Source organism: Dasypus novemcinctus, chromosome 19, assembly GCF_030445035.2.
Source record: "Dasypus novemcinctus isolate mDasNov1 chromosome 19, mDasNov1.1.hap2, whole genome shotgun sequence".
NCBI lineage: Eukaryota > Metazoa > Chordata > Mammalia > Cingulata > Dasypodidae > Dasypus > Dasypus novemcinctus.
Window position 1 is genome coordinate 71,153,872 of NC_080691.1, and position 27,885 is coordinate 71,181,756.

The 27,885-nt window shown below is 60.2% G+C and overlaps 3 protein-coding genes across 7 annotated transcripts; all 3 read right to left on the bottom strand.

The window, feature by feature from the left end:
• Nucleotides 1-277: 277 nt before the first annotated feature.
• Nucleotides 278-2,487, bottom strand: SNAPC2 (small nuclear RNA activating complex polypeptide 2). The gene is made up of 5 exons (XM_004484185.5): nt 2,274-2,487; nt 1,769-1,888; nt 1,579-1,647; nt 1,041-1,308; nt 278-946 (listed from the first exon to the last, which is right to left on the bottom strand). The coding sequence occupies exons 1-5, from the start codon at nt 2,454-2,456 to the stop codon at nt 597-599; spliced, it is 990 nt and encodes a 329-aa protein (XP_004484242.1). The 5' UTR covers nt 2,457-2,487; the 3' UTR covers nt 278-596.
• Nucleotides 2,488-3,191: 704 nt separating this feature from the next.
• Nucleotides 3,192-17,171, bottom strand: MAP2K7 (mitogen-activated protein kinase kinase 7). 2 transcript variants are annotated; one of them, XM_004484183.4, is made up of 18 exons: nt 16,961-17,163; nt 15,292-15,339; nt 12,069-12,210; nt 11,807-11,873; nt 11,590-11,703; nt 11,393-11,512; nt 11,008-11,115; nt 10,726-10,905; nt 10,557-10,637; nt 10,297-10,439; nt 9,595-9,640; nt 9,375-9,505; nt 5,701-5,837; nt 5,304-5,612; nt 4,726-4,852; nt 4,478-4,636; nt 4,212-4,280; nt 3,192-3,353 (listed from the first exon to the last, which is right to left on the bottom strand). In XM_004484183.4, exons 1-18 carry the CDS (start codon nt 17,082-17,084, stop codon nt 3,197-3,199), a joined length of 2,262 nt encoding a protein of 753 aa, XP_004484240.2. In that variant the 5' UTR covers nt 17,085-17,163; the 3' UTR covers nt 3,192-3,196. The 2 variants fall into 2 exon arrangements, with proteins under 2 accessions (XP_004484240.2, XP_004484241.1); XM_004484184.3 differs by lacking the exons at nt 3,192-3,353; nt 4,212-4,280; nt 4,478-4,636; ... (2 more) ...; nt 5,701-5,837; nt 15,292-15,339 and having other exon boundaries at nt 7,194-9,505; nt 16,961-17,171.
• Nucleotides 17,172-18,869: 1,698 nt separating this feature from the next.
• LRRC8E (leucine rich repeat containing 8 VRAC subunit E) lies at nt 18,870-27,828 on the bottom strand. 4 transcript variants are annotated; one of them, XM_071209954.1, is made up of 4 exons: nt 27,747-27,828; nt 25,673-25,752; nt 24,514-24,656; nt 18,870-22,410 (listed from the first exon to the last, which is right to left on the bottom strand). In XM_071209954.1, the coding sequence occupies exons 3-4, from the start codon at nt 24,649-24,651 to the stop codon at nt 20,167-20,169; spliced, it is 2,382 nt and encodes a 793-aa protein (XP_071066055.1). In that variant the 5' UTR covers nt 24,652-24,656; nt 25,673-25,752; nt 27,747-27,828; the 3' UTR covers nt 18,870-20,166. The 4 variants fall into 4 exon arrangements, with proteins under 4 accessions (XP_071066055.1, XP_058137886.1, XP_071066054.1 ...); XM_058281903.2 differs by lacking the exon at nt 27,747-27,828 and having other exon boundaries at nt 25,673-25,846; XM_071209953.1 differs by lacking the exons at nt 25,673-25,752; nt 27,747-27,828 and adding an exon at nt 25,136-25,233.
• Between the last annotated feature and the right edge of the window lie 57 nt (nt 27,829-27,885).

A 27,885-nucleotide genomic window follows, 5' to 3' on the forward strand; every position in this document is an offset into this window, starting at 1 on the left:
GTACCAGCCCTGGCAGTGGCAGCCTTTGTCCCTTCAGTTTCCATGACCCCAAGCTTTGACCCTCCTGCTTCTTGTCTTCTCCCTCTTGCACTTCAGAGCCCGCACTACCATTTTTAACTCGCGGGGGCAAAAACAAGGCAGCTTGACAAGAACCCTGTTTGCTGTCCGACTGGGGAAGGAATGAGGGGCCCTGGATTGCAGCCAGCTGGGGGTGGTTTAGAGACAGCATGTGGTCTTGAGATGCATGCTGGGCTTGGGACAGAAGGAGATCCACAAAGAAGGGCACAAAGGAGGGTTTATTGTGTCAAGTGCCAGTTCACTGAGCACCCCGGGGAGGCAGGGGGGAGGCCAGCCCTGTCCATCTGTCCTTCCATCCACCTGTCCAGGGAAGTCAGGCTGCTTATGTGCAAAATCTCTGTAGCCTCTGTTCTCCATGAGCCCAGCTTTGGGGCCATCAGCTGTGGTTTCATTTCTGAGCCCCCCAATTGTCTCCAGTCTCTTAAGGGCCGTGTTATACTGGGCAGCATGTCAAGGACATTCCACCAACACTGGATCTTCAGGACAAGCCAACCCCAGCAGGATGAAGAGGTGGGGCGTCAGGGATGGCTGGGGGTGTCCTCTGCAGGGGTGGCCACCTTGCCCAGAAGCTCCAGGGGCACGAGAAATGGATTCAGGGGGCAGATCCCGGCTGCCTGCCAGGCTGATCGTGGTACACTGGGTCCAGTATCCTCAAGGACCTGGGGAGTGGCCTGGCTGGGTTCCTCATGCCCTTTGGAGCCAGATCCACCAGCCTCAGCCCCAGACTCCAAGATCCCCCCAGCTGAGCTGGGCTGGGGAGCCATCAGGTGGAGGTACATCCTGGCCAGATGCTCAGCCAGGTCTGTGCAGGGTAGGTGGGTCAGCTCCTGGGGAAGTGACAAGAGCAGGTCAAGGACCACAGCAGACTCTGGGGAGAAAGGAAGAGAGAAGAGGTAAGAGGGGGAGGGTGCTTGCCACCTGGGACCCCACCCTGTGGCCCCGGCCCCCACAGGCAACCTTACCAGCCGCAGAGAGCTCGGGTGTGGGGCCTCTGCGGCAGAAGGATGACAGGTACTTGTAGATCTTCTCAAAGTCCACAGTGAGGTCTCCCTCCGCACAGGGGCCAGCCAGGGATTCGGAAGGGACCTCAGGGATGTGGGGTGCCTGAGGGGCCTGCGCCTCCGGCTCTCTGGGGGTGCTGAGAAGCAGCTGCTTTCCACGGGCCTGCGTGGGCTTCGAGGGCTTCGAGTGCAGGAGGCTGATGGGTTCCGTGGCTGCGATGGTGAGTACCTGGTGGTGGGCAAAGCCATCAGGGAAGGAAGTCCTCCCCTGCTGCCACTCTCCTGGCCAGCAAATGGCAAGCTCTCCACCTGCACCCGCTCACCAAATCCTCCCTGCTCCCCTGAAAAAGCCCCCCCCCCCCCCAGGCAGGAGAGAGCCTCAGAAATGGGGAAACTGAGGCTTAGGAACTGGCCTGGATGTCCAAACCCATCTGATTTGGACTCACAGGCAGGACCCTGCTCCCTGGGACATGCTGGCCTGCGTGGGTGGTAGCTGTACCTGTGAGAAAGCAGCTGTCACAGCTTCCTCCAGGGGGCCTGTTATCTTCTCAGCCAGATCCAGCCACACCTGGGCAGGGTAACAGGAGGTACTGTCTAAGTATAGGGATCGGCCCAGGGTTATCTCCCCAACTCCCACCCCACTCCCCACGGGCTGCCTCTGGAAAATCTTGCCCTCCCACCTGCCTCACCTCAATGGGAGCCGGGGTTTGTGCCTCCCGGGGCCTTGGACCCCGGGGACCACCTGGACGAACCCTCTGAATGGCCTCCCGGGCCACGCGGTCCTTGAGCTGCTGGAGGAAGTCTCGGATCTGGGGAAGAGAGAGGAAGTGACCCCATGGACCTCCTATGTGCCCAGGGCTGGGGGAGAGAAGCTAAAGCCCGCGCCCCGTCAGGGTAGTCCCCTTGCCCCAGACTTGTACCGCACGGGTCGTGTCTTAACAGTGTCTGTGATCAGACACTCTCCCTGGCCTCCTGCTATCCGGTGTTAAAGAGTCCCAGGTCAGGACCCAAGAGGTACCCAGCTGCCTAATGAGGAGGGAAGTCCCGGCCTGGCTCCTCCCTCAGCCAGGGCCCGCCCCCCGCTCAGTACCCGGTCCTGGGCCCCCGCTCCGCCCCATTTCCCGCCCTCGCGTCAGCCCCCTTCTGCCCTTCGGCCTTCTCCGCCACGCCGTCGCCCGGGGGCCGGCTCCCGACCTCGGCCTCGCTCCGGCCGGGTAGGCCCCGGCTCAGCTCGGCGGCGTCCAGTTCCGGCTGGCCCCGCCGCGCCTGTAGTAGCCGGAGCAGCTGCCGCTTCTCGCGGGCGCTCCAGGCCGCGGGGCCGCTCGCCTCGCCCAGGTAGCGCGCGGGGGCCGCCCGCCGCCGCTGCGGGGGCTTCATGCCGCGCCGTTTCCCGCCGCTCCCCGGCGGGCGGGGCTACGGGGGCCGCCGGGGCCAGAAAGCTTCGCGCAGAGGCGGGCGCGGGGAGGGGCGTGGCTCCGCGGTGTCAGGCCGCCGCGGGCGCAGAGGGCGGGCGAGCCCCGGGCTCGGGTTTGATTTCATTCCCTGGATCCCGTGCCTTCCCTCCACTCCCGCACTCTTAGGACGTTCCTCCCGTGTGCTTTGCCCGGAAAGCATCTGTGCCTAGGAGCGTGGCTGCAGGCTGGAGCCCTTGGCCAAGTAACCGAGCACCCTCGGTTTGCTCATCTGTAAAGTGGGCTAGTAGTCCCGCCCTTCCCAGGCGCAGGCAGCAGGCACTGAAGGGGTTCTAAGACTAGACGGACAGTTTAGGAGCAGGCCAGACCGGTGAGGGTGCAGGCCGGGGGTCTGGGCGGCGGCTCTGGAGGATGCAGGAGGTAGGGGGATCGGTGCTGGGGTGGGAGAAGGGATGGGTTTATTTTTAACCCAAACTGATGCGATGGAGGGTTGCTTTCTGTCTGCTTCAGTACGCGCCCGCCGCTTGGCCGGTAGTACGTGCGTAGCTGTGCGTGGAGCCCCGCCCCACCCTTCCAGTCCCGCCTTCACCCAGCCTGGAATACCCTCCCCCAAGTCCCAGACCCAGGCCCTGCCCAGCCCCCCCTCCTGCTCCCTCCACCCCTCCCCGCCTCGCACACACAGACTCTCGGACTCAGCACATCAGTTCAGAAATTCATTTTGCGCCCAGGCGGGAGGGAGGGAAGGGAAGCCGGACGGACGCAAGGGGTCGCTGTCCCATCGCGTCGGAAGCGGAGGATCCTGGCGGACCTGGTCCGAAGCCGTGGCTGGTGCGTCTCCGGACCCTGCTGGGGCGCGTCATCCCTGGGGAGGGGCGGCCGGAGCTGAGCTAGAGAGGGGACACTGCGCAGGCCACCTCTTCCCCAGCCGGCCACTGACCTCCCCCATCAGTCTGTGCGGCGGGGTGAGGGTGGAGACTGGGTCCGAATCCCGAATTCTTCTTGCCCAGGGTATGTCCGTGGCCTGGGGACCCCTCTCGCTACACGGGGCTGTTGTCCCACTGTCTGAGTTCAACTCCCAGCTCCACCAAATTTTGTGAACTTTGATCAATTCCTTAACTTCAGAACACCTTATTTTTCTCATGATAAGATGGGGGTTATAATAATATCTGGGCGGTGGACTTGGCCCAGTGGTTAGGGCATCTGCCTACCACAGAGGAGGTCCGCGGTTCAAACCCTGGGCCTCCTTGACGGGTGTGGAGCTGGCCCATGAGCAGTGCTGATGCGTGGAAGGAGTGCCGTGCCACGCAGGGGTGTCCCCGCGTAGGGGAGTCCCACGCGCAAGGAGTGCACCCCGTAAGGAGAGCTGCCCAGGGCGAAAGAAAGTACAGCCTGCCCAGAAATGGCGCTGCACATACAGCGAGCTGACACAAGATGACGCAACAAAAAAAAACAGATTCCCCTTCCACTGACAACAACAGAAGTGGACAAAGACGACACAGCAAATAGACACAGAGAACAGACAACCAGGGTGGGGCGGGGGAGAGAAATAAAATAATATCTGCCTGACGGTTATGAGAATTAAATTAGGTAATATGTGCAAAACACTTAAAACTGGCACAGAGTAAGCGCTAAGTTATCACCTCCCTTTTCCCGCCCCCCCTACCGCCCCCCCCCCCCCCTTACCAGCCCCCGCTGCCACCACCACTACCCACTTACGTGCCTCACTGGGGCCTCCTGGACTGGAGGCGGCTGGGTGAGGTTCTCGGGGGCGCGCCAGGGATCTGAGGCGCTGGAAAAGAGAGGCAGACTGCAGGGGAGCCGGCTGCGGCCGGGGTCAAGGCGTCCCCTGGGGGCTGCTGCGGGCGTCGCGGAAGCCAGGCGGGCCAGGCCCCGCACGTGGGATCCCGACGTGCAGGGACAGAGGCTGGGGAGCAGGTGGGGATGGGACCGAGTGTGCGTGCGTCCCGGCAGGGCGACAGTCCGTACCTGAGTGGGCGCAGACTAGGCCGAGCCCGGCGGCCAGCGCAGCGCCCAGCACGAAGGCTGCCACCACCAGTGCCACCACGGGCGCGGGCTCCAAGGCGGCGGAGGCCGGCGCGGGCGGCTCGGGGCGCGCGGCCCTGCCCGGGACGCCCTTGGGCGGCCCTGTAGGGAGGTGGAAGGCTGAGACTCCTCCTAGAACGCGGAAGTCCGCCCCACCGCCAACCTCCGGTGCGGAAGGAGGTCGCGCTTACTTGGGGGCGGCCGGGGCACCGTGACCACGATGGGCTGTGTCAGCGTGTGCAGGTGAGGGCTGTCGGCGCCCAGGCTCTCGCCGCTGCCACTCCCCGCGTCCGCACACGCCTCGTCCTGAGGCAGACACTGAGGAGCGGAGGGAGGAAAGGCACGGGTCTGGCCCCTGGAAATTCGGCCCCTTAGGGTTCCTGAGCGCGTCTCCAAAAATATGCAAGCGGCCAGGCGCCCAGGAGTCCCAAGCCCAAGCCCCTCGAGGGGTTCACAACCTCCCAGCTCTCATAGCAGCTAATCTTCTGTAAAGACAACATTAGGCACCCAGAGATGTGGCCTCTTGGCAGCCCCTTGCACCAGCCCTCCAGCGACCCCCCAAAGCCCCGCCCAAGGGACCCCTGCACCCTGCCCTTGGTAGAACTCAATGTCCACTCTTTGCCCCTGAAGAACTCTTGTACCGAGCCCCACGGGTCCCCCGGGAGCTCTTGTACCGAGCCTCCAGCCTGCTAGACCCAGTACCCTATCCCCGTTCCCAGACCTCAAAGGGCCCCGAGGTCCCCAGGTCACCAGCCCTGCTCTGGCGCACCGGCGACGGTGCCGGGGGTGTGCGGGGCGCAGGCACCCGGCGGACTCCCCGGAGGCGGCGACATCGGCTCAGCTGGCAGTGCAGGAACTGCACCGAGGCATTGAAGACCGGGCGCAGGAGGAAGCTGAAGCGCGCCGGACGGGCGGCACTGAGGTTCGGCGGCGGTGGCAGGAGGACGACCGAGGCGTCGGCGGGGCAGCCCCCGCGCAGCAGCGCCAGGGCAGGGCCAAAGGCCGGGCGTGAGGACGGGGTCACCGAGCAGCGGTGCAGCGCCAGACCCCAGCGCGGGGAGGGGCGGGCCAGGGCCGCCTGGGGGAGGTAGGTGCCATCAGCTGCGGCCTGACCTGACCCAGCGCTCCCTCTCCGCCGCCCTCCCCCGGGCTCTCGCCGCCCGCACCTGCACGAACACACGGCTGTCTGCCGGCACCTCGAGCGGCCCGGCTCGGCGCGGGAATGCGTCCTCCGCGTCCGACAGCTCCAGCCTGAAGAGGGGTGGGCGAAGCCAGGGCCCCGGCGCAGGCGGGAACGGGGGCGCTGGGCAGAGAGGAGAGGGTAGCAAGGAGGAGGGCGGGCGCACGACCCCCGAAACCCCCTGAGAGCGCGGCCCTGCCTCCTCGCCTCCATCTGCTTCTTTGGCAAATGACTGCAACCTCGTTCGGGAGTGGTGACAGCATCACCCCTGCTCAAGCCTCCTTCACCGCGGGCGCCGTGAAGGCTACTATGGGCTGCAGGGGGGACACTGCAGCCCCGCAGCCTGGGCCGAGTTTGGCAAGGGAATCCCCTGCGCCTGGTGGAAGGGCAGGCTGGGTGAGGTCTGGGCACTGTGCAATCCGAGGCGGGGGGCTTCTCTGGGGTACCAGCAGACTGGCTTGCGAAGGGTGCTGGCCCACCCTTCCCTTTCGAAATGTAGATGCTATCACCAAAGGGGAAGGGGAAAAGGAGGGTACCTCTCCAGCCCTTCTTGGCACCTCCAAAGCCGGGCCCAGATCGGGGGCTTTTTCTTTTTTCAATCACCCAGGCACCTCGATGCCCAAAGGATGGAGCTGCAGAGCCCTAGGGAGGGTCCTCCATCCCCTCCATGACTACCCATCACACAGGCTGGCCAGGGCTGACAGGCCAACCAGGGTCCTTGTGGAATGGGTGTTAGGTAGGGAGGCTCAACTGCACACACATCTCCTAGCTGCGTTTGCACTGTCCCCTTCAACAGCCCTTGCTCTCTCCATGGGTGCCAGGGACTTGGAGGCCTGACACCCAGGCCAACCTGGGAATGGGGGTTAGAGGCAGAGCAACCCCTAGCCCACCACCCATGCCCCCAGGTGGAGTGGGAGACTTCAAGCAGAGAAAAGATGATGCCGGGATGAGTGTGATGGGCCCCGTGTCCCCCCATCTCTACGTACCAGGCGGCCCGCCAGGCAGGGTAGCAGCCCCGAGGAACGAGACCAGCAGGAGTGCTGCTCCCAGCATGCTGGACTGGTTGCACCCACCGTGTAGGACTAGCACCAGTCAGGTGCTACACCAGTCAGGAAGCACCTGGGCTCCGCAGGTGGGCAGATATCCCTGTCCTTGGGCAGCCACGCAGAGAGCGGGGGTGGTGGCCCGTGGGACTGACACCATAACCGGTGACCAAGGCCTGTGGGGATTAAGGGCTCCTCTCCTGTCCCAATGTGGCTCTGGGGGTGGAGGTGTCCCTCACATAGGGTGCTTGATAACAGGCAAGTCACCACCACGGCTGTCCCACCAGGGTCCACCCTGCCCATTCCCCCTTGATGCGTCACCCACCAGGCCCCAGCTCCTCTCTCCCAACCGCCCAAGGTTGGAGCTCCCCACCCCTCCCCACCTCCCCTTGCCAGGTCAGGCTGGGACCGCGACACACCATGGACCACCACTCAGTGGAAGAAAAGGGAGGGCTTTTATTCTCAAGCATCTAAGGGTTTACAAACAAGGGCATTTTGTTTTAAAAAGTGACAGGGCAATACTGGTGGCCTGAGAGCGGGTTGTGGGCCAGTGGGCTGGGCCCAGGCCGCCCCAGGCCCCCGCCTGCCCAGTCCATCCTCTGCCCAGATGAGAGGGATGGCTGGTGACGGAGAGGGGAGGATGTGGGAGAGGCAGGGAGGTAGGAGAGGCTCCTCCAGGGCTCCCACTTAACACTGAGGGTGGAGGGGCAGGAGGACACACAAAACAGAAAATAAAGTTAAATAAAAATAAAATCAGGCAGCTTGGCCTCAGGCCTGTGCCGACTCTGGGACCAGCCAAGCAACCTTCCAGCTACCCGCAAAGGCCCCCATGGCTGGACCCAGCTTGAGGGCAGTAGGGGTGGGGGTGGGGACAGACACATTGGACCCCCACCCCGCCCCTGTCCCCTCACAAAGGGGACACAGGAGCGACCCCCTGGGGAAGAAGACGACTTCTAGGACTTTTTAAACATGCGGCATTTTGAGACTAGAATAATGACTGAGTACGAGAGAGAGGACACAGCGACGCCTAAGCCTGTATTGCTTCAGCTACATCCAGCCAGGTTCCTCACCTTTGGTGTCGGTTGGTTGGTTGGTTCTTTTCTTCTTTTATTATTGTTTCCTTGTCCACTTGATTTGCATGCATCACCAACAAAAAGGAAACACCACCTCCCCCCTGCTCTGGCCGCAGCAGCGGTTCCGAAGGGCACCGCAGCCTGGCCTCATCTGGGCTGGGGGCTGGCCAGCTCTGAGTTGGGGGCTCTCTGGGGACATACCTGCCTCCCCCACTCCCACTACCCTGCCGCGGCCTGGCCTCCCCACTCGTGCTTGCCTGCCCCACCTCTGTCCCTGCTGCACATCCTCGAATCCCTGCGTCCCCTCCCGGTAGCCTCAGTCCCCGGACTCCTCCAACCCCCTCTCTCAGCACCACGGCCCCTCCTGCCTGTTGTTGAGTCCCTCCAGCAGCCTCCTTGCCGCACCAGCAACTTCTGCTCTCTGCCCCACCCCATGCCTACCCTCCCTGAAGGCCATCCTGTGTGGCCGCGGCCCTTTGGGCTCCCGCTGCACCCCCTGAGATCTTCAACTCACCCCTAAGCTGTGGCCAGACTCCAGCCCTGGGGGCTGGCTCCCGGGGAGGAGGAGCCCCCGGCCCCCACCTTTAAGACTTGTCTTTCCTGGATCAGGGCTGATGATGAGCTGTGGCCCAGGCCCCCCAAGGCTCAGCCCCCAAAGCCAGCCCCCCACCCCAGGCCCTACCACACCCACATGCAGATGGGGGCTCCACCACAAGCAGCTATACATGACTTTGGTAAAGTTTCTGAAGGTACCAACAAACCCCATGAGAACAAGCTCTTCTCCCCCCACCCCCCAAGCACCCCACCAAGTTCAATAAAATACAATAAACTCCAAAAAGGACCCCCTGAGATCAAAGAGAGAAAAGCCAGGCCCGGTCTGGCTGCAGTCACCTTGCCCAGACCACCTTCCTGGGGCAAGGACGCCAGCCTAGACTCACTGAAGGACAGAGACCTAAGCAGACCTGGGGGTCCAGGCTGTGGCTCTGCCCTGCCTCTCCATCCTGCCAGGAGCTGGCCGAGCCCCCCGGAGGCCAGAGGCCAGGAGAGAGGCAGAGGCAGGAAGGGAGACAGGAGAAAAGCCAGACAGGGACAGAGGTAGAGAGGGGAGTGACGGAGAGATGGAGGACATGTGCGGGGGAGAGACGGGCTCAGGCGCCCAGGCTGGGCAACTGGGACGGGGACGCGGCGGCTCTCTCCTGGCCTCTGGGAGCCGCCCCAGCCCAGAGGTTACGACTGAATAAATAGCAAGTCTGATCTGATCGTGGCCTGCTGTCTTCCGTTCACAGTGTCTGTCGGGGGGACGCGCACAGCCGCTGACCCCTGGGATGGGAAGGGCTGGGGCCTGGCAGGCCCGTCTGTCCGTGGCTGGTGGGCAGGGAGTTGGGGCAGGGTCGGCGCCCCCTACTTTCTGTCCTCAGCCCTCGGTGACTGTCCAGGTCCCAGATCTCCCCTGGCGGGCAGCTGGGTGGCCATGTGGGGATGGGGTTGGGGGGGCTGTGGCCAGGCCCCTGGGCCCGAGGGGCTGGCCGCCGCCACGCAGCTACCTGAAGAAGGGCAGGTGGTGCTGGCTCAAGATTCCACTAGTCCGCGGCGACTCGGTCTTTGCCATGACATCCTTGAACCAGGAGGCCACGTCCACCTCCAGCGTCTCGTAGCGCTTGATGAAGCTGTGTTCCTGCAAGGCCCGAGAGGTGGGTCTTAGGATGAGGGGCTGGGGAGGGGGAAGGGCTGGGGTGCGGGCCAGGAGAATCAACAAGTACTCACAAGTAGCTTATTATACTTTGGTCTCTTCCTGTGATCTTTAGTAAGGCTGGAGGAGGAAGAGGAATGAAAAGAGGTGAGAGCCTGGAGGGGGCCCTGTCTCCATGCACTCGAGCTGCCCTCCCTGTGGGCCAGGCATCTTCAGGAGCCTTGGGAAGGACCTGCTGGTGGTATCACAGCCCCAGCGGTGCATCCCTGAAGCCTCCTGTTCGAGGGCGGGGTGCACGGTGTCTGGCTTGGCCACAGTGCCTGTCCCCTCGCAGGCACTCCTAGGGCTGCAGTGCCAAGAGCATCTGGGGCCACAAACAGGCATCCTGCTTGCAGGGAAGACTGGAGGGGCCGTGAGGTTCGCCCTGGCAAATATAGTTCTGCTCACTGTGGGGGCCGTTAACCTTGAGGGACCTCTGTCAGGTCACAGCTTCCCGTGACAAAGCCCAAGGGCCACCGTATCAAAGGCCTGCAGGACCAGCTGTCCCCTCAGAGTCCAACCCTAGTCACGACTCCCTGGGCACTGGCTCCAGCTCGTCTGCTGCCCCCAGCTGTGAGTCCCTTCCTGCTTCAGCTGCTCCCACTGTCCCGCCTGCTCCTTCTCCTGCCATCAAGGATGGGCACTACACAACTGGCTGGATAGGCCTCCACCCACCCTGTGGCTTCCCTCATCCCAACCCACCTCCCAGAGCTGAGGGACAGGGTTGGAGTCCTCACCAGTCTTTGACAAAGGACTGGAAGTCCCCCGAAAAGCCCATGTGCCCGGGCAAGAGGGGGGGCTCTTCCTGGAGGACTTTGGTGAGGACCTCAAAGTCTGTCTTGCAATTCTTGTAGGGAAACTGTCCTGTTGCCAGCTCCACCTGGGAGGGAGACAGGGAAGGGCTGGGGTCAGCTGTGGGCAGGTCTGGACACTCCTGCCCGGCCTGCCCAGCGCGAGTGGGCCTCAGAGCCAGCCCGTGGAAGGGGCCCCAGCTCACCAGCGAGATGCCCAGGCTCCACACATCGGCTCGGATGTCGTAGTCGGGCTTGGTGGGGTCTGGAGGATCAATACGCTCAGGCTATGGAGGGAGGGGACACAGATGTAGCCAGAAGGTGGATGGGACGGGTTTCTGCCCACCCACTGAATGTGGCCAGGGCCCTGCTCACCGCCATGTAGGCAGCACAGCCAGCGCTGCGTGTTTTAGCCTTGGAATCCACGAGGCGGCCGCTGATGCCAAAGTCACAGAGCTTGATCTGGCCCCGCTCATCCAGCAGGATGTTGGAGGGCTTGACGTCACGGTGTATCACGCCATGTTTCTCCTTCAGGTAGTAGAGCGCTTTCACAATCTGTGGCGAGAACAGAGAGGACGCCAGTGATGGAGCCCAGGACACACAGGCCAGCCTGGGTGGACGACCCGCCCTCCCCCCTGCCGGTGCCCACCCGCTTACCGCCACCGTCATCTTGCCCAGGATCCGCTCAGGGATGGGGCCCTGCATCCGCTTCTTCAGCTTCTCAGCACATGTGCCCATGAGCTCCATGGCGATGAAGACGTCCGTCTGCGGGGCCAGTATGTGGCGGCTTGGGGGCAGCCCGTGCCTTCCTGCCCACCCCAGACAGGCCCCAGGTCCCGGGGGAAGGGGCCGGGGCAGGGAGCCAGTCAAGTCAGGGCAGGCTCAGAGACTGGCAAGGAAGAAGAGATTCAGGAAGTGGATGCTGGGTGATAGTTCTGGCAGGCCCCCTGGTGTCTGGGAGGCCACACAGAGGGAAGTGGGGTCCCCCGGCTTCCCACTGCCCACTTCCTGCCAAGGCCGGGGCTGGGCAGGGGCCACTTACATTGGTGATGAAGGTGCCAAAACACTGGACAATATAGGGGCAGTCGTGGCTCTTGAGCACCACGTCCAGGTCCATGAGGATGCGCTTATTTTCCTCCTTGTTCCCCGAGCGCCGCATTTGCTGCACAGGAGGGCAGGGAGCCTCAGCCTTGGGCTGCAAAGTGCCGGGCCCACCCTTGGGGCAGGGGCTAGGCTCACCTTGACTGCAATGATGTGCCCTGTCTTCCGGAAGCGCATCTTCCACACTTGGCCACAGGTGCCACTGCCCATCTCACCCAGGTTCTCCAGGTCATTGATTTCCGCCTGGTAGCGCTGGTGGGAAGGGCAGGATTGCGTGGAGCCAGCCCCATAGGGCTGTGTCCCGCCCGTCCACCCTCCACCTCCCCGTCCAGGGGTGCTGGGGGCAGGGTGGTACCTGGCCCCCGATAGTCAGGTAGCCTGTCTGCTTCATGATCTCCTGCAACTTCTGGTCGATCTCGAGGCTGGGGTGATAGGGAGCGGGTACCAGTGGTGGGGGTGGAGATCCTGACCAGCCCAAGGCGACCCCCACCCCCGTCTCCCCCGAATTCAACCACTCTCCTGCTTGGGACTGGCACAGTGGCCCCAGTCCATGGCAGAGACCCTCCCGTGCTGACTTCCCAGGCCTCCTCTGGCCCATTCCTGCTCTGGTTGCTCACCTCTCCATGCTGCGGGGTACGAACAAGGGAGGCGGGAGCCCCAGCATGTGGCGGGGCCGGGCGGGAGGCGTGGGGTGCTGCGGGGAGCTCTCCGAGGAGGGTGAGCGGCTGCCCCCATCATTGGCCAGCGGGAGCTGCAGGGCTGGGGGGGTGAGAACCGGGAGTGGATGTGGGGTTAGCTCTCAGCCTGCCCCTCCCTTCCGGCACCAGCTCCAGCTTCGGGCCCTTGAGGGGGAGCTTAGGATGCTCGTCCTCCCCTGCCTGGCACCCTGCAGGTAGGATGGCCCAGCCCCTACCTGCCCTGCCAGGCTGGAGGAACTGGGACCCCTGTCCCACACCCTGGACTGTTCTCCGGGTGCATTCTCCCACCCCCTGCCCTGGGAGAGGTACTCAGAGCTGAGGGTTCATCCCCAAGTCGCCACTGATGGAAACATGGCCTGGAGGCCAAGGCCCAATACTGTCCCCCAGCAAAGTGGCCTCCCTGGAGGTCCCTTTCTCCTGCCTCTGCCCAGACAGCAGACCCAGGGCCAGGGTGCCCACCCTGGACACACCAGGAGGTGGCTGGGGTCCACCTGCCACCGCCCTGCCTGCAGCACTGAGCTGGCAGAGGAGGTGCGAGGCAGACTGTCCTGGAGAACATGGACAAGGGACCCAGGCTGCAGGCTACCTCACAGCATGTTTGGCAATGGGGCCACCCTCCGGCCGGCCGGCTGATTGGGACCCTCCCAGGCTGGCCTGCAGAGCCGGGGCCAGTAGGGGGCAGAGGCAGAACCCCAGGCTGGGTCTGTGTCCTCTGAGTGAGGGGATCTGGGTGGCACAGCCCCTCCAGGGCTGGCAAGAGGGGCAAGGGGAAGGGCTGGGGCGGCGGCTCAGTCCCTTCCAGCAGCCTGCATGCGGACAGCTCGGGCATGCTGCGGGTAGGCGGGCAGGCGGTGGGCAGGCAGCAGACACCCAGGGCAGGCTGGCGGGCAGCGTTAGGGGATGGGCGGGCAGGAGACAGACAGACAGACAGGAACCAAGACTTGGGGCCCAGGTGCCCAGAGGAGATGCTGCAGAGATAGGCCAGTGAAGGACCTGGACAGAGAGGAAGCTCCCTGTGGAGCTAGGAACCCCTTTGCTGGATTGGCAATGGGAGAGAGGGGAGCAGAGGCCGGGAGGCAGGGTGCGGTCCCTGGAGGACGCCCCGAGAATGGGGTCACTGGCTGGGAAAGGCCATGGCTCGTTTGCCTTGGAGCGCTGGCCATAAGTACTCTCCAAGGCTCACCCTCCTGGAGGCCTGGGGCCTCTGCCTGCTGCGCTCGACCCCCTCAGCTAGTCTCCCCCACCTCCTGCCGTGACCCACCTTCTCTTCCCACCGCTGTGCAGGCACCTGGCAACTTGGGCACCAATGGAAAGACCCGTGCTTGAGTGCTGACAGGCAGGCCTTTCCCTTGCCCTGTCGGCCCGCGGCCCTGACCTTGATCAGAGCAAGGGGCACGACCCTGACCTGCAGTCCTAGGACAAATGCAGGGACCCCTGGGGCCAGGAAGGAGCAAAGGAAGGGCTCTGGGGACCTGGAACAGGCCCTCCCCTGGCGACCCCACCTCCCTGCCTGCTCGTGAACACACTTGCAAAAACACCCCTTGTCCCCATGTCCCCTCCCTGAGTCTGGCAAACTCCCCTGCCTTCAATCATGGACAGAGTTAGACTCCTGACCCTCCCTCTCTGGCTCAACATTCTGGGGTTCCTGAGGGCCCCATGCTCCCCCTGCCCTGGACTCTCTCAAGACGTGCTGGGCTCTCACCCTGGGGGTACATTAGCCAGGCCCTTTCCTGCCCCAAAACATCAGCTTCCTAGGGACAAGGCCTCAACTCTCTCTGTACCTCACAGTGCCCTAAGGGTCCCCTTCCTCACAGTCCACCAGGCCCTGAGGGCGGCTCCAAAGGACAGAGAGATGGTTGCTGGGAGCCATCCCCATGAGCCCTGATGAGGACTGGAGGAGCCAGTGAGGGGTGTGTAAAGTGGAGGAGGGTGAAGAGTTATACAAAGATCCTAAGGCGGTGACAGGCCACGTGGGAGGTCAGGAGGGTGGAGGGAGAGCAAAAGGGTGAACAAGAGAGGGTGAGAACGAGAGTGTGAGAGCAAGGGAGGGCATGCGGGTGCGTGGCCGGCAGGAGCCACGGACTCCCCAGGATGCCAACCCTGGCATTCGTGGATGCACACACGCATACACCTGGAGCACGGAATGATCCCCTGCCCCTAGCAGGCAGATGGGCAGAGGATGCACCATGGAGCCCCTGACATAACACTTTTACCTGCCTGAGGTTGAGCACTGGCCACCCCCGTGCACACTGGCCCACAGGGCCAGACTCCCCACCCCAGTCTCTTTCCTAACAGACCCTGCCTCACTCGCACACATCCACACATGGGGCACACTGCACATGGGAACCAACACGCCTGGGGTCCCCTGCATGTACCACGCGCATACCATTCCCCTACATGGTGAGTGCCGTGCACTCAAGGCCTCAGCAAGGCTGCTCCCCCAAACCCCAAACCTGCAGCTCATGCCCTACCTCCCACAAGCCTCATCTCAAAACCCATCTTCTCAAGAGGCTTCCCCTGACCACCCCACTGCAGAATTCCCTTTCCCGGCTCTAGTTTTTCCTTTCTCTGGGAACCTGCAGCATGCTAATGACCTCCCTAACTCATTATGTTATGTGCTCACTGGCTGCCTCCCCTACTTCAACTCCACCAGGAGAAGGACTGGGCCTGTCTGGTTTGCTGCTATGTCCTCAGTCCCTAGAACAGGCACAGAAGACCGAAAGGCTTTGGTAAGTGTTTATCAGATAGCTGAAGTTGGCTGAATATACACAGTCCACCCAACTGGCCCAATGTGCTCTCTCTCTCTCACATACACACACAGGTACATGCACACATGTGCAACTCCTTTGGCAGGTGACATGCTCCCCTTGATGGGTGAGCCCACTTCCTCCTCTAGCCCAAGAGGAATGGAAGAGTGGGAAGTGAGAGGGCACAGAGAAAGAGGATGAGGCTGGGCTGGACATTACTCATTTGGAATGAGAGAAAGTGAGAGAGAAGGACGTGAACACACACACAGCATGGGGGGAGGGGGAGGGGGAGAGGGAGAGGGAGAGGGAGGGGGAGGGATGGCATTCTGCGGCCCAGGGAAGCAGTTAGGTCAATGGTGCAGACGTCCAAGCGGCGATGATAAAAAGGCTGGTACCTGCTCGTTGGGACGGGGCAGGAGCAGGGCTTAGAGTGATCACAATAACTGGATGGGGAGAAGGAAGAAAAAAAACAACACCACGATAAATCACAACAGAAACCGATTTGTCCAACAGAAAAGAAATCAAATCATAACAAGGAGGAGCAGGGGAGGTATGAGGCACCAAACTGCAGAGATGGGGAGAAACTGAGAGATGGAAGGATGGTATGGAGCTGACAGAGACACAGACACCTGGAGGGGGACTCCTTGGGGGGCCTCTCCAGGCCTCACTCTGTCCCTGGGTCCGGGCTCTGCTGGGCCAGTCACCCCTTAAGGCACCCCAGACCCCTACTCGGCCCTGTCTCAGCCACATTGAAGACAGGGAGGGCAGCAATGTAGAGCTCAGCAGCAACCCTCCATGTCTTGGTCCAGCCTCTTACCCCAGGCAGTAATCCACCCCACCACCTCTGGGCCTCCAGGAGACACCCTGTCAACCCAGGCCAGAAGAGGGAGAGAGGTGAAGTGTACTCTGTATGGGGCTGGGAGCTGGGGAGTTATGGGGTATCCAGATCTAGGTAGTGCTTCCCCCTCGTCAAGATAAGGCCACAGGGAGCTATAACTACAAGGATCAAGAGGAGAACATCCCCAAGTCAGAGAGAATGTAGAGAAGGAAAATTTGCTGGGTTGAGAGACATAGAAAGGGCTATGAGGCTGGGAGTGTGGTGGGGGGAGATCTGATTCCTACCAGATGAGAGGATTTAGAGAATCAGTTGTGTTGAACATAACAAAGAGAACTGAGGTTACACCAGGCCAGGTGTATGTGTTGTATGTGTTTTGGCGGGGGAGCTGTTGACCTCAGATGATGAGATGCTAAGACGGTATGCACTGAAATGGTGAATTCAAAAAAGATGTTGTGTGTTGGGATGCCTAGAAATAGTCATAAAGACCCCAACGTGTCCCCAGGCCAGGTTGGGGGAGGTGAACAGTCACTTGAGCCCAAGTGACCAAGTCACCAGTCAGACTTTTGGAGGGGCTAGATGCAGTCATCAAGGCGGTGGGAAAGTGGCCTGAAAGGTACTTGAAGACTTGGCAGCAGTCACCGCGTCTCCAGGTCTGATATGTGTATAGGGTGTGTTGGGGGTTTGGGGCCATCCGATGAGGCCAGATGACAAAGTCCCAGGCTTGGGAGAAGGCACTGCTAGGCAGACAAAATCACAAGGAGTGAGAGAATCATCTGATCAGAAGGGATGGAGAATTATTTGTAGTCCCCAGGCCAGGCGAGTGGAGCATCAGTTGAAACGGGATGTCAAGGTCCGAGGCCTGGAAAGGGGGTTCTAGTGGAACGGGTTCCGGCTCAGCCTAGGTAACGGAGACGGGGGCGCGTCATCAGTTGGGGACCTCGCCTGGGGCAGGGCAACGAGGCTCCCAGGCTCCTAAAGTGGGAAACACCCAGGTCGGGGGACGGCTGTACGGGCGCGAAGGGGCATACCCGGATCGGTGTCCTCGCCGGCCCCACGCCCCCTGGGTCACCATGACCCTCTGCCAGCGAGCCGAAAAAGGCGGGGGACGGAGAGCAGGAGGAGCGCGAGCGCCCCGGAAGCGGGGGCGGGGCCTGGCGGCGGGGGCGGGGCCTCCCGCCCCGCGCGCCCCGCCCCGCCCGCCCCCTCCCCCACGCCGCCGTGCTTACTGGGCCTGGGCCGCTGGGGGCTGATATCCAGGTTGAGGTCGATCCTCCGCCGGGCTTCGCGGTTCTCCTGCTTCAGCTTCGCTTCCAGGCGGGACAGCTTCTGCTCCAGGGAGGACGCCGCCATCTTCCCCGCCGCCGCGCACCGCCCGGCCGCCCGTCAGTCCGGCAGACAAACACCGCACTGCGCCTGCGCCGGGATGACCCCGCCGAGCCGCCGTCTCGCCCCGCAAGGCGCATGCCCATGGCATGCACCCGCCCTTTCCTCGTGCGAACTTCGGCGCGTGCGTGCTTTGTTCCAGACGGAAGGACGGAAGGATGACGCCACCTAGAGCTCGCGGCTGACAGACGGGCAAACCTGCGGGAAACGGTGCGCCTGCGCGGATTCTGAGCGCTTAGGCTTGGGTCGCTGGGCGGGAACTCGTTCTTCGGCGAGCAGTGGGCGGAGCAAGCGGCGCGCGTGCGTAAGAAGGAAAAAGGCAGTCTCCGCGCGGTTTCTGCTGCGCATGCGCGTTGCCGGCCGTTTTTTTTTTTTTCTTCAGCCGCAGCCTCCGGCGGTAACCTCCAGGCCAATTCCTGAGCCTTGTGCCTCATGCGGGTACTCGCCTTGGGCAGTGCCTCATTAGGATACCAGTTACGCTTAACTGCTCTCCAGCCTCCTCCCAGAGCGGTGCTGCCTGCTGACCATAATTAAGCACCTGTAGGGAGCCTTTTCCACCGCAGCCCGGCCCAACAAGCTGGGTGGGCCGAAGACACGGGGAAGGGAGAAGTGGGGGCCGGGCCACTGGCCGGCCTCGGGACTCTAGCGGCATGACCCCTGACCTCGGCGACGGGGCCAAAGTCAAGGCCAGAGAGTTCAGAGCTGGACCCGCGTGGGCCCTTCCGAATTTACCCCTTGGAATAGGAACCCAGCTCCCGACAAGGCAAAATAAGCACCTGAAGACAGGGTCTGGGTTTAAGCGCTTTGCTTGGCGTCCTCCGCAGCCTGAGACGACTAAGACGGGTCTAAATGGTGCTGGGGAAATGTTCCCATTGGGTGACATCTGGAGAGCAAGTGCCAGGAAGTTGCCCACATCTTGCAGATGGACCTGGGAGGTGGCCAAGCCCAGGAATACCTTGTAATGGTGTGGAAAACTTGGGGGGTGAGGTGGGGGGGAGCCTACTTGACTCAACTGATAGAGCATTCGCCTACCACATGGGAGGTCCAGGGTTCAAACCCAGGGCCTCCTGACCCACGCGGTGAGCTGGCCCATGTACAGTGCTGATACTTTCAAGGAGTGCCAAGCCACGCAGGGGTGTCCCCCCGTAGGGGAGCCCTGTGCACAAGGTGTGCACCCCTCAAGGAGAGCCGCCCCACACAAAAAAAGCGCAGCCCGCCCAGGAGTGGCACAGCACACACAGCTGGTGCAGCAAGGTGACGCAACAAAAAGAGACACAGATTCCTGGTGCTGCTGACAAGAATGCAAGCAGACACAGAAGAGCGCACAGCGAATGCACACAGCAGATGGGGGGTGGTGGTAATAAAAAATAAATCTTTAAAAAAAAAAGACTTGTGGGCCTCCTCAGATGACAATTCGTTGGGCAGACACAAAAGTGTGGAGTTGGATGGAATAGAAGGAAAGGTAGAGGGAAAGGGGTCCTCCAGGAAAAAAAAAAAAGCAGAAAAGGCTATCTAATGTCTCCATCTCATTGGCTAAGTTTTCTCCTCTCCCCTTTGCAGAGTTCCCACCTGAGACTCCCACCCTTGATTCTGATATGGGGCTGTCACTGCTTGCCTATAACTGGTCTAGTAACATGGAAAGCTTAGACAAGGGCAGAAGAGGACCAGTGTTATTCTTACAATCATCATTCTTTATTTTTTTTAAAGATTTATCTATTTCTCTCCCCTTCCCGCCCCCCCCCCCCCCCGCCCCAGTTGCCTGTTCTGTGTCTGTTCGCTGCGTGTTCTTCTTTGTCCACTTCTGTTGTTGTAAGCGGCACGGGAATCTGTGTTTCTTTTTGTTGTGTCATCTTGTTGTGTCAGCTCTCCATGTGTGTGGCACCATTCTTGGGCAGGCTGAACTTTCTTTCGCTCTGGGCGGCTCTCCTTGCGTGTGGGGCTCCCCTACGTGGCAGGGCACTCCTTGCATGCATCAGCACTGTGCATGGACGAGCTGCACACGGGTTAAGGAGGCCTGGGATTTGAACCGCAGACCTCCCATGGTAGACGGACGCCCTAATCACTGGGCCAAGTCTGCTTCCCCATCATTCTTTATTAAGCACTCGATGATACATGCTCTTTCACACAAGCACATTCAATAGACATAGTCCCTGCCTGTCCTCAGAAACTAGCTTCCACAGCTACTTAACCTGGATCTGCAGACCTTGGGAAGTCCATAAAGAACACTCAGGGGAATCTATGGACTACCCAAAGTTGTTTACAGAATTTGTATGTGTGCACGAACATTTTCCTGAGGAAGGAGGTATGTAGCTTTCATTGCATTCCTAAAGAGTCTAGGACCTAGAAAGTCTTTGGAATCGCTGCTCTGGACATTTTCAGATATCTATTCTTAAGATCAGTGTTTTCCAACATAGAGTCTTAAGCAGGTTTTTGGCCCCTGCCCAGACCTCCTGAGTCAGTCTTTCAGGGGTGGGGCCTGAGATGTCTCCCACTTGCTTCCCAAGGCAATTTTGATGCATAGCCAAATGTGAGAATCATTGTTCTGAGGTCATATCCGTAGCAAACAACTGATAAATAAGGGATTAGCTTCAAAGTGTGTGTGGGTGGGTGGGGGGTAGAGGTTGATCCCTTGTCTCTGACCCCTCCTTGGGAGAGAACCCCAGATGTAAGCTGTTTCGCTGGGGAGAGAGGGATGTGCCCCACCCCCACATATGGCACTGATTGAACTGGGATATACAGGGGAGGGTAGCAGTTTTGGCCCAGGGCTGGGGGCAGGCCCGCCAGTGAAGGACACAGGTGTGGTTTTGGCCTAGAAATTCTGGACTGAGTTAATCCCTCCATGTGGGGTTCCACCCCAAATCCACAGCTTCCTGTTTCTCCCCAGACAAACCAGTCCCAGGATCTTGCCTGAGCCTCACAAGCTACCATGTCTGCCCCTCCTCTCCTGGCATGGACCCACATGGCCACCTTCCTTGAAGTCAGTGGTAGAGATTCTGGGGTGGAAGCATCTGAAGGCCTCCTGCCCCCTCCAACATACCCCACCCTGGCTTTATTCCTCCTCCATCTTCTCTCGCACCTCTGCTGGCAGGCCCTCATAAAGGGTGTCTTCCACCAGGAGCCCGGTTTTCTTGAGCCCCGCACAGTTACTGAGTTCTTCTGGCAGTGCCTCTAACCTGTTGCCCTTGAGCTCCAGACGGCTGAGGGCCCCAAGGGCCCCAACATGGGGCGAAAGCCGGCTTAGGTGGTTGTAGCCCAGAAGCAACGTCCGCAGCTTGCGGCAGAAGAAGAGCTCGTCGGGCAGGGCCTCAAGAGCATTGTAGGAGAGAGCCAGGTGCTGCAGGTTCTGGAGGAGGCCCACCTCGGGCAGCAGGGTGCGCAGCCCATTGTGGGAGATGTCCAGCAGGCGGAGGCTGGAGCACAGTCCAAGCTGGGCGGGCAGGGCCTCCAGCTTGTTGTGACTGAGGTAGAGCTGCTCGAGGCCCCTGAGTTTGCGCACATGCTCAGGGACGTAGGTGATCTGGTTGTGCCACAGCCTGAGTGTGACCAGCTTGCGACAGTGTTGGAAGCTGAGGATTTCCTCGATGGACCGCAGGTGGTTGTCCTTCAGGTCAAGCTCCTGCAGTGCGCCGAGGCTGAAGACTGCATGTGGGATGCGCTCCAGCCCGCAGGCCACCAGCTCCAATTCCCGCAAGGACACCAGCTTCTTGAGGCTGTTGAGGGCAAGCAGGCGGGCCCCATCGTTGTGCAGGCTGAGCCTCTGCAGATGCCCGGCTACATCTGTCACGCTGGCAGGCACCTTCCCGGCATTGCTCCTCAGGGACAGCACCTTAAGTTGCTTCAGCTCCCTGAGGCTTTCAAGGGTTGCTGCCCGAGCCAGCTCTGGGGGGAAGAGTCCCTCCAGGTGCAGCTCCTCCAGGCTGCGCAACCCAAACACCCAGAGGGGCACCTCCCGGAGCTCCTCACATTTGATGCGCATCACCTTCAGCCGGTCCCGCAGGAAGACCTGAGAGGAGAAAGGCAGCCTGGCAGGCGAGTGCAGAAGGCTGAGCTCCTGCAGGTTCACCAGCTGCGAGAGGCCTGGGGGGAAGGTGATGTCGCCAATGGCCTCCAACCGGAGTGCCTCCATCTCGCTGAGCTCGAATACGGTGTCCGGCAGCCCTGGGAGCATGCAAAGGGCCAGCTCAAGCCGGCCCCAGACATTGCGCTGCAGCTTCTGCCGCAGCTTCTCAGGTGTCCACTCATGGTTCAGGTTGAGCTGCTTGAGACGGCTCTCGCTGACCTCGGAGAGAAAGACAGCAAAGCGCTTGGAATAGAGCGAGTCATACTGGTCAATGAGGTGTAGCATGAAGGCAAAATCGTTCTTGACGTCAGGGATGTCGCCCATGCCCGTCTCCTCCCGCACAGAACGGAAGGAGTACTCCTTGAGGGGCCGGTGGAAGAGCCAGTAGAGCGTATAGAGGCAGGTGATTCCATAGACACACACGAAGGAGATATAGCAGAAGGCCAGTTTGGAGAAGAGGTGGGCCTTGGTGTGGTTGCAGCAGAAGCTGGCATAGCCCGTGACCTCTGAGGTCTCCACCCTGCAGGCCACCAAGAAGCTGATCTTCTCCACGTAGATGACGTTGTAGACCAGGATGGCAAAGAACTTGCATACTTTGAGCACCGTCTGCCGGATATACATGGAATACAGAATGTCGCCCTCTTCTACATGCACACGGAATTTCTTGACCTTCTCAAACAGGGCTTTGGCTTGCTCACCCTCTTTCTTGTCCAGCAGGGTGACAACTGGTGGCTCAGTCACCACCTTCTCAGGCTCCGCCCTCTCCTTCTCGCCCTCACCTGCCTTCCCCAGCACACCCCCCGCTGCTACGGCCACAGTTGCTGCTGCCCGTCCAGCAGCAGGGCCCTTGTTATTCTCCCCAGAGACCTCGGACAGGGCCCGCGTGGTCCACGGCGAGTCGAAGCACTTGCCTAGGATGGAGATGAAGTGCTCAATCTTAGAGCTTGTGCCAGGGAACTTGAACCAGAAGCTGGTGCAAACCATGAAGATGAGGGTGTGGATAACGACCAGGTAGGGGAAGTACTTGGCGTACCAGTGGAGGGCTGTCTCGTAGCACAACTGGTTGATGAAGCTGTACTGCTGCAGGTCCAGGTTGTTTTTGAGGCCACTTACCTCCTGGAGGCCCCCCATCTGCTCAGAGACCCCCCGCGGCAACAGCTGCTGGCACGGGGCCTCCGATGAGTTCTCCCGGGGCTCGTGACTGGGCAGACAGATAATCTTATCCTGCGTCACCTGGGGGCAGGGAAGAGGAAAGAACAGGGCCAGGGAGCTGATGAGGCCAGAGCAGCTGGGGCAAAAGAAGCAGGCCAAAGGCAGGTACCCCCAGCTGGCTGCAACCCTGGTAGAATTTGCTAGAGCTCTGAGCATCAGTGTCTGTATAAAAAAATGGAGTTGGTAACAACAGCACTTCCTAGGTTACAGGGATGAACCTGAGTGTCATAAAAGTATATGGAAGAAGCCCCCTCTCAATCAGAAACAGAGTAGGCATCACCATGCCCAAATCCTCAAGACTGATGAATGAACAAACGTAAGGGGAGGATGCAATTATGGACTAAAGTAGATTTATTCAGGCAATGGAAGAACCTGTATCATTGATATAAAGGCAGTGGCCGCCAGACATTCGGAGGGGAGGGAGAAGGAAGAATCAGTGTAACATGGCACATATTTGGGACATTGGAATTGTTCTGCATGGCATTGCAGTGGAGGATACAGGCTATTACACACTTTTGTCAAAACCTGTAAAATTGTTCAGGACAAAGTATAAACTATAATGTAAACTATAGTCCATGATTAGGAGCAATGCTTCAGTATGTTCATCAATTGTAATAAATGTACCATGCTAATGAAGGGTGTTTTAATGTGGGAAAGTGCAGGAGGGTTAGGGAGTGAGGCATATGGGAATCCCCTACATACATATATATATATTTTTTAAGATTTATTTTTTAAATTTATTTCCTCCCCCACCCCCAGGTTGTCTGTTCTCTGTGACCATTTGCTGTGTGTTCTTCAATGACCGCTTCTATCCTTATAACCGGCACTGGGAATCTGTGTCTCTTTTTGTTGTGTCATCTTGTGTCAGCTCTCCGCGTGGGCGGTGCCATTCCTGGGCAGGCTGAACTTTCTTTCGTGCTGGGCGGCTCTCCTTACGGGGTGCACTCCTTGCGCATGGGGCTCCCCTACACGGGGGACACCCGTGCGTGGGGGACACCCCTGCGTGGCAGCACACTCCTTGCGCGCATCAGCACTGCACATGGGCCAGCTCCACACGGGTCAAGGAGGCCCGGGGTTTGAACTGTGGACCTCCCATCTGGTAGGCGGACGCCCTAACCACTGGGCCAAGTCCACTTCCCCCTATATTTTTTTATGTAACATTTATGTAATCTAAGTATGTTTTAAACATTTTTTTAGGGAAACATACTTGGCCCAGTGGTTAGGGCGTCCATCTACCACATGGGAGGTCCACGGTTCAAACCCCGGGCCTCCTTGACCCGTGTGGAGCTGGCCATGCGCAGTGCTGATGCGTGCGAGGAGTGCCCTGCCATGCAGGGGTGCTCCCAGCATAGGGGAGCCCCCCACACATGGAGTGTGCCCAGTAAGGAGAGCCGCCCAGTGGGAAAGAAAGTGCAGCCTGCCCAGGAATGGTGCCCCACACATGGAGAGCTGACACAACAAGATGATGCAACAAAAAAAAACACAGATTCTTCGTGCCGCTGACAACGACAGAAGCGGACAAAGAAGATGCAGCAAGTGGACACAGAGAACAGACAACCAGGGTGGGGGGGAGGGGAGAGAAATAAATAATCTTTAAAAAAATTTTTTTAAGTATATATACATTAAAAAACAAAGTGTACAATCAATGGTATTTGGTATAGTTACATATTTTTGTGTTATCATTTCAATCATTATTAGAGCATTTTCATTGGTTCAATAAAAATAATAAAAAAACAGAACACAAGTAAACAAGAAAAGTCTTAGCTCTCACCCATATATTTTGTTTTGTTTTTCTTTTTTAAAATTTCTTATTCACCCATATATTTCTGATGTAACATTTCTGTAATCTAAAAGTTCTTTAAAAAGAAAAAAATTAAAAATAAGGAAGTATATATAAATTATTAAAAGAACCAACTAATAATTCTGAGGTTGAAAAATGCAATAAATGAAATGGATTAAAAAAAATAGTTTTGTCTTGAGCTGGACTCTCGTTCCTAGGCCATAATCATTCCCTGCCCTTCCTCTGGTAACAGGACCCTCTCTGGCGTGCCCCCCCAGGCTTACTCCCCACCTCCAGCCACTCAACTCCTGGAGGCCCCCCATCTGCTCCAGCCATGCTCTTACCTGGAGGGTACATCCAAAGACCCCAATCATGAGCATGGCCACGGTGAGGTACTCGGCCAGCACGTCCCACCAAGGTTTGAGCACCTTGAACGCAGGTTGCTGCTCCGTGAACTGCTTGAACTCTGCCACCGGGATCATCCTGCCTATAGGAGAAGAGAAGGCGGGGGTGGGGTGGGGGGTACCAAGGGCTGCAGGGAGGAGCGCCTGGCAGTGGGGTCTCTTGAGGAGCCAGAGGACATGGGCTTCTGCCCCCAACCTGCTCAACGTCCTGCCAAAATCCTGCAGAGCCCATCAGCTGACCGCTTTCCCTCTTAGCCTGGCCTCCTTGGCCCAGACCTCCCCTGTGTCCCAGGGCTGCGCAGCTACTGCTCTCGCCACTTCTCCCGTGCCCCCAGCACCCCTGCCCCAAGGGACTCTGTCCAGCCCTCAGGAGTGGCAGGTCCACAGGGCCACTGCCACCCAGTGTTCCTGTGTGGCCGTCTCTGAAACCCAGGCATCCCCCTCCCACCGTTGCCGCTGGAGGCCCACAGCACTCCCTCGGGGCCCTCTCACCCTGTCCTGCCCCCCCCCCCCCCCCCCCCCCCCCGCCCGCCCCTGCTCTCACCACCTCACCACCGTGGACCTGAGAGCGGCTGAGGCTCAGGACTTCCGGGTGTGGGCTTGGGAGTACCCCCCTTCAGGGACACTCCGGGCGCCACCTCCACCCTCCAACTGGAAAAGCCGGCTGGAGCCTGGCTCTGGTTACTAGAGCCCCAGGGACAGGGAGTGGCCAAACTGAAGGCTAATCAGCCCTGGGGAGGGTGAGGGGGCAGGACACCTGGGACTCTAGAGTGCTGGGGAGCCCAGAATCAGATGAAAAGACAGCCACCTGGGCTCCCAGGCCCAGGGGGTGAAGGAGCACGTTCAGGCGCTCGGGGTGCACTTGTGGCCTGGTCGGCCCACTCTGTCTATCCCTGGGTTTCCTTTCAGACCAAGGTATCATTATTCCAGACACAGCCAGGCTCTGGTCACTCCAGGGCACGAGCCACAAGCTGGGACATCATCCCCTGTGGCAGCCTGGGACCCTCCCTCCTCCTCCCCCAAGGCTGGACGACGGGGAAGGGAAGGAGGCAGCCGCCTCCGAAGGGGTTCCCAGGCCGGCCCCAGCGTCCATCCTCACCAATCCGCTTCCCTTGTCGTCTGGGGCAGGTTTCCTGGAGGCTCCTGTCCTCTTCCTGACAGCTTGTCCCTGGGCACAGGCTGAGCAAGGAAGGAGAGAGTCTGGGCTGCGGGCTGCTTCTCTCTAGCCTCGTACCTGTCTCCTGGAGAGGGGTCTGGGGAAGCCGTACCCCGGTCGCCTGTCTCAGCCAGTCACTTAGATCCCTCCACTCTTCTCCTTCCTGCCCCCCATATTCCCTGACTGTCTTGGAATGTCTCCTGGGTGAGGACCTGGCCAGGTGGTGTTGGTGTCAGGGCTCCTGCAGGACGCAGACCTCGCCCACCAGGCTGAGGGCTGGGCAGGCCACCACACCCCTTAATCCCCTCTGAGGCTCCCACCTCAGTTCAGGGATTGGCACGCAAGGGGGCAGGCACATGCCTGCCCATGCATGGGTTCTCCATTGTTCCCAGCCTCATGGGCCCCCTGACTCAGACCCTGACTCATGCGGAGTCCTTCGCTCGCTGGCTCCTCTCACGGGCCATGCCTCTTGCTCAGTTATACTCCTGGGCTGAAGCAGAAGCCCAGGAAAGAAACACACGTGCTTCCCAGTTAGTCTCAGTCCCCAGGGCATCTGACGGACACGCGCCACCAAGCCAGGGGGAGAGCCAGGACTGGCAGCCCTAACACCCGCTTTCAGTTCTGGCCACTGGCTCTTCTGGCTGTGGTCACCGGCCACGTCAGGTCCCCGCGAGGGACATTCTGCTCATTGGCTCTACTTAAGAAGAATGCCTGCGGGCTGGGGCAGAAATGCCACACGTGGGCAGGGACCTGGCCGCCTGCCCCTGTCCCTGCCACCCTGCAGGACCCATCTCTCAGTATCCTGAGCTCTGCTGCCCACAATTACAGGCAAGAAAGCAGAAAGATGCAGCCAGGGCCCCGAGCAGATGGCACAGTCACTCACACAGAACATGGGGTAGACATACACAGCACCGGAGGCAGACACGGGGGTTATCATTATCTGTCTGCGTGACTCAAGCTTGATCTCCCCGAGCCTGCCATTAAGTCTCTGCAGGCACAGGGCTGGCCCCCTGGTCTCCACGGGGCGGAGGCGGAGGACCCAGGAAGAAGCGCTCGCTGAACAGGGTCCCAGAAGAAAAGAATAGCTAAGACCAACAACGCAACTTGCATCCACCAGATGCCTCAAATGCGTCATTTTCTCCCCAATTCTAGGAGGCGTGGGTGCTAGGACCCTTGTTTTCCACTGGCAGGGCAGAGAAATAATATATGCTTGGTCTCCCCGGCCCCTGTCTGATTTGCTTCCACTCTGTTCTGTCTGGGGAGAGAACCTCTCAGCGAGACGCAGCAGCTTTGGAAACGGACCTCTGAGCCTGGGTCGGTGGGGCAGGGAAGTGATGGAGAAGATGGCTAGGCTGGGAGGTCCTGCCAGTCTGGGAGTGGGTGCCCGCCTGCCACCCATCCATGCCTCAGCCCCTCTCTCAGGTCCTCAAGCCCCCAGATGGCCCCAAAGATATTAGAGGCAAGTTCTTGCTGGTGGCGGCGGTAATAGGTGCTTCTGGCCCAGCCCCCAACCCCCACCAGTAGTCCATCCTAAAGGGGTAAGGTCCAGAGTGGGGAAACTGGGGTCGTGGGTGGGGAAGGCTCACCCCTAGTCAGACCCCAGGCATGTGGAGTTATAGCCCGGTACTTTCCCGAGCTGCTCCTGCCCAAACGTGGTGGCCTGGGGAATTCTGAGGTTCAAGAGCACCAGACAGCAGACTGGTGTGGACCCCAAGTGGTAGGGTTCTAAGGTTTTGAGGGGCTCGCAGGGGTGAGTTGTCACTGTTTTCCCAGCAGCTGAGGAAAGGGGGAGGAGGCTGAGACCCCCTCGAGATTCACTCCAGCCTGTCGAGCCACGTGGTGCCAACACGGCCTGGACAGGCGCCCCTTGGACTGAGCCCCTGCCCCCTCCCCACTTGCGTGCCCCTATGGTCTGCCCAGACCATGGTGCCAACTGGACCTGGGGCAGTTCCGCCCAGCTCCCAGCCTGACCCCCACCCTGCCACCCCATCCCCAGGGGTTGGGAGAACCTACTCACCACTACGGGACAGACACTGGGCCCAACTCCCGGGTACCTGGGAGCGGAGCAGAGCAGCCGGGACTCCTGCGCCCGAGCTCCCCGGGCAGGCGAGGGTGAGTCAGGGAGGCGGGGACAGGAGCCCGGGAGCTGGCCTGCC

Coding starts and splice junctions, on each gene's coding strand:
- LRRC8E (XM_071209954.1), bottom strand. CDS start 24,651: ATGATCCCGGTGGCAGAGTTCAAGCAGTTCACGGAGCAGCAACCTGCG. Junction 22,411..24,513: donor TCTTTGGATGTACCCTCCAG/GTAAGAGCATGG, acceptor CCCTGCCCCCAG/GTGACGCAGGATAAGATTAT.
- SNAPC2 (XM_004484185.5), bottom strand. CDS start 2,456: ATGAAGCCCCCGCAGCGGCGGCGGGCGGCCCCCGCGCGCTACCTGGGC. Junction 1,889..2,273: donor CCGGCCGGAGCGAGGCCGAG/GTCGGGAGCCGG, acceptor TCTCTTCCCCAG/ATCCGAGACTTCCTCCAGCA. Junction 947..1,040: donor ACCCGAGCTCTCTGCGGCTG/GTAAGGTTGCCT, acceptor CTTTCTCCCCAG/AGTCTGCTGTGGTCCTTGAC.
- MAP2K7 (XM_004484183.4), bottom strand. CDS start 17,084: ATGGCGGCGTCCTCCCTGGAGCAGAAGCTGTCCCGCCTGGAAGCGAAG. Junction 12,211..15,291: donor TGCCCCGTCCCAACGAGCAG/GTACCAGCCTTT, acceptor TCACCCCCCCAG/CCCTGCAGCTCCCGCTGGCC. Junction 4,853..5,303: donor CACCCCCGGCACCGTCGCCG/GTGCGCCAGAGC, acceptor TCCGCTCCTCAG/TGTCTGCCTCAGGACGAGGC.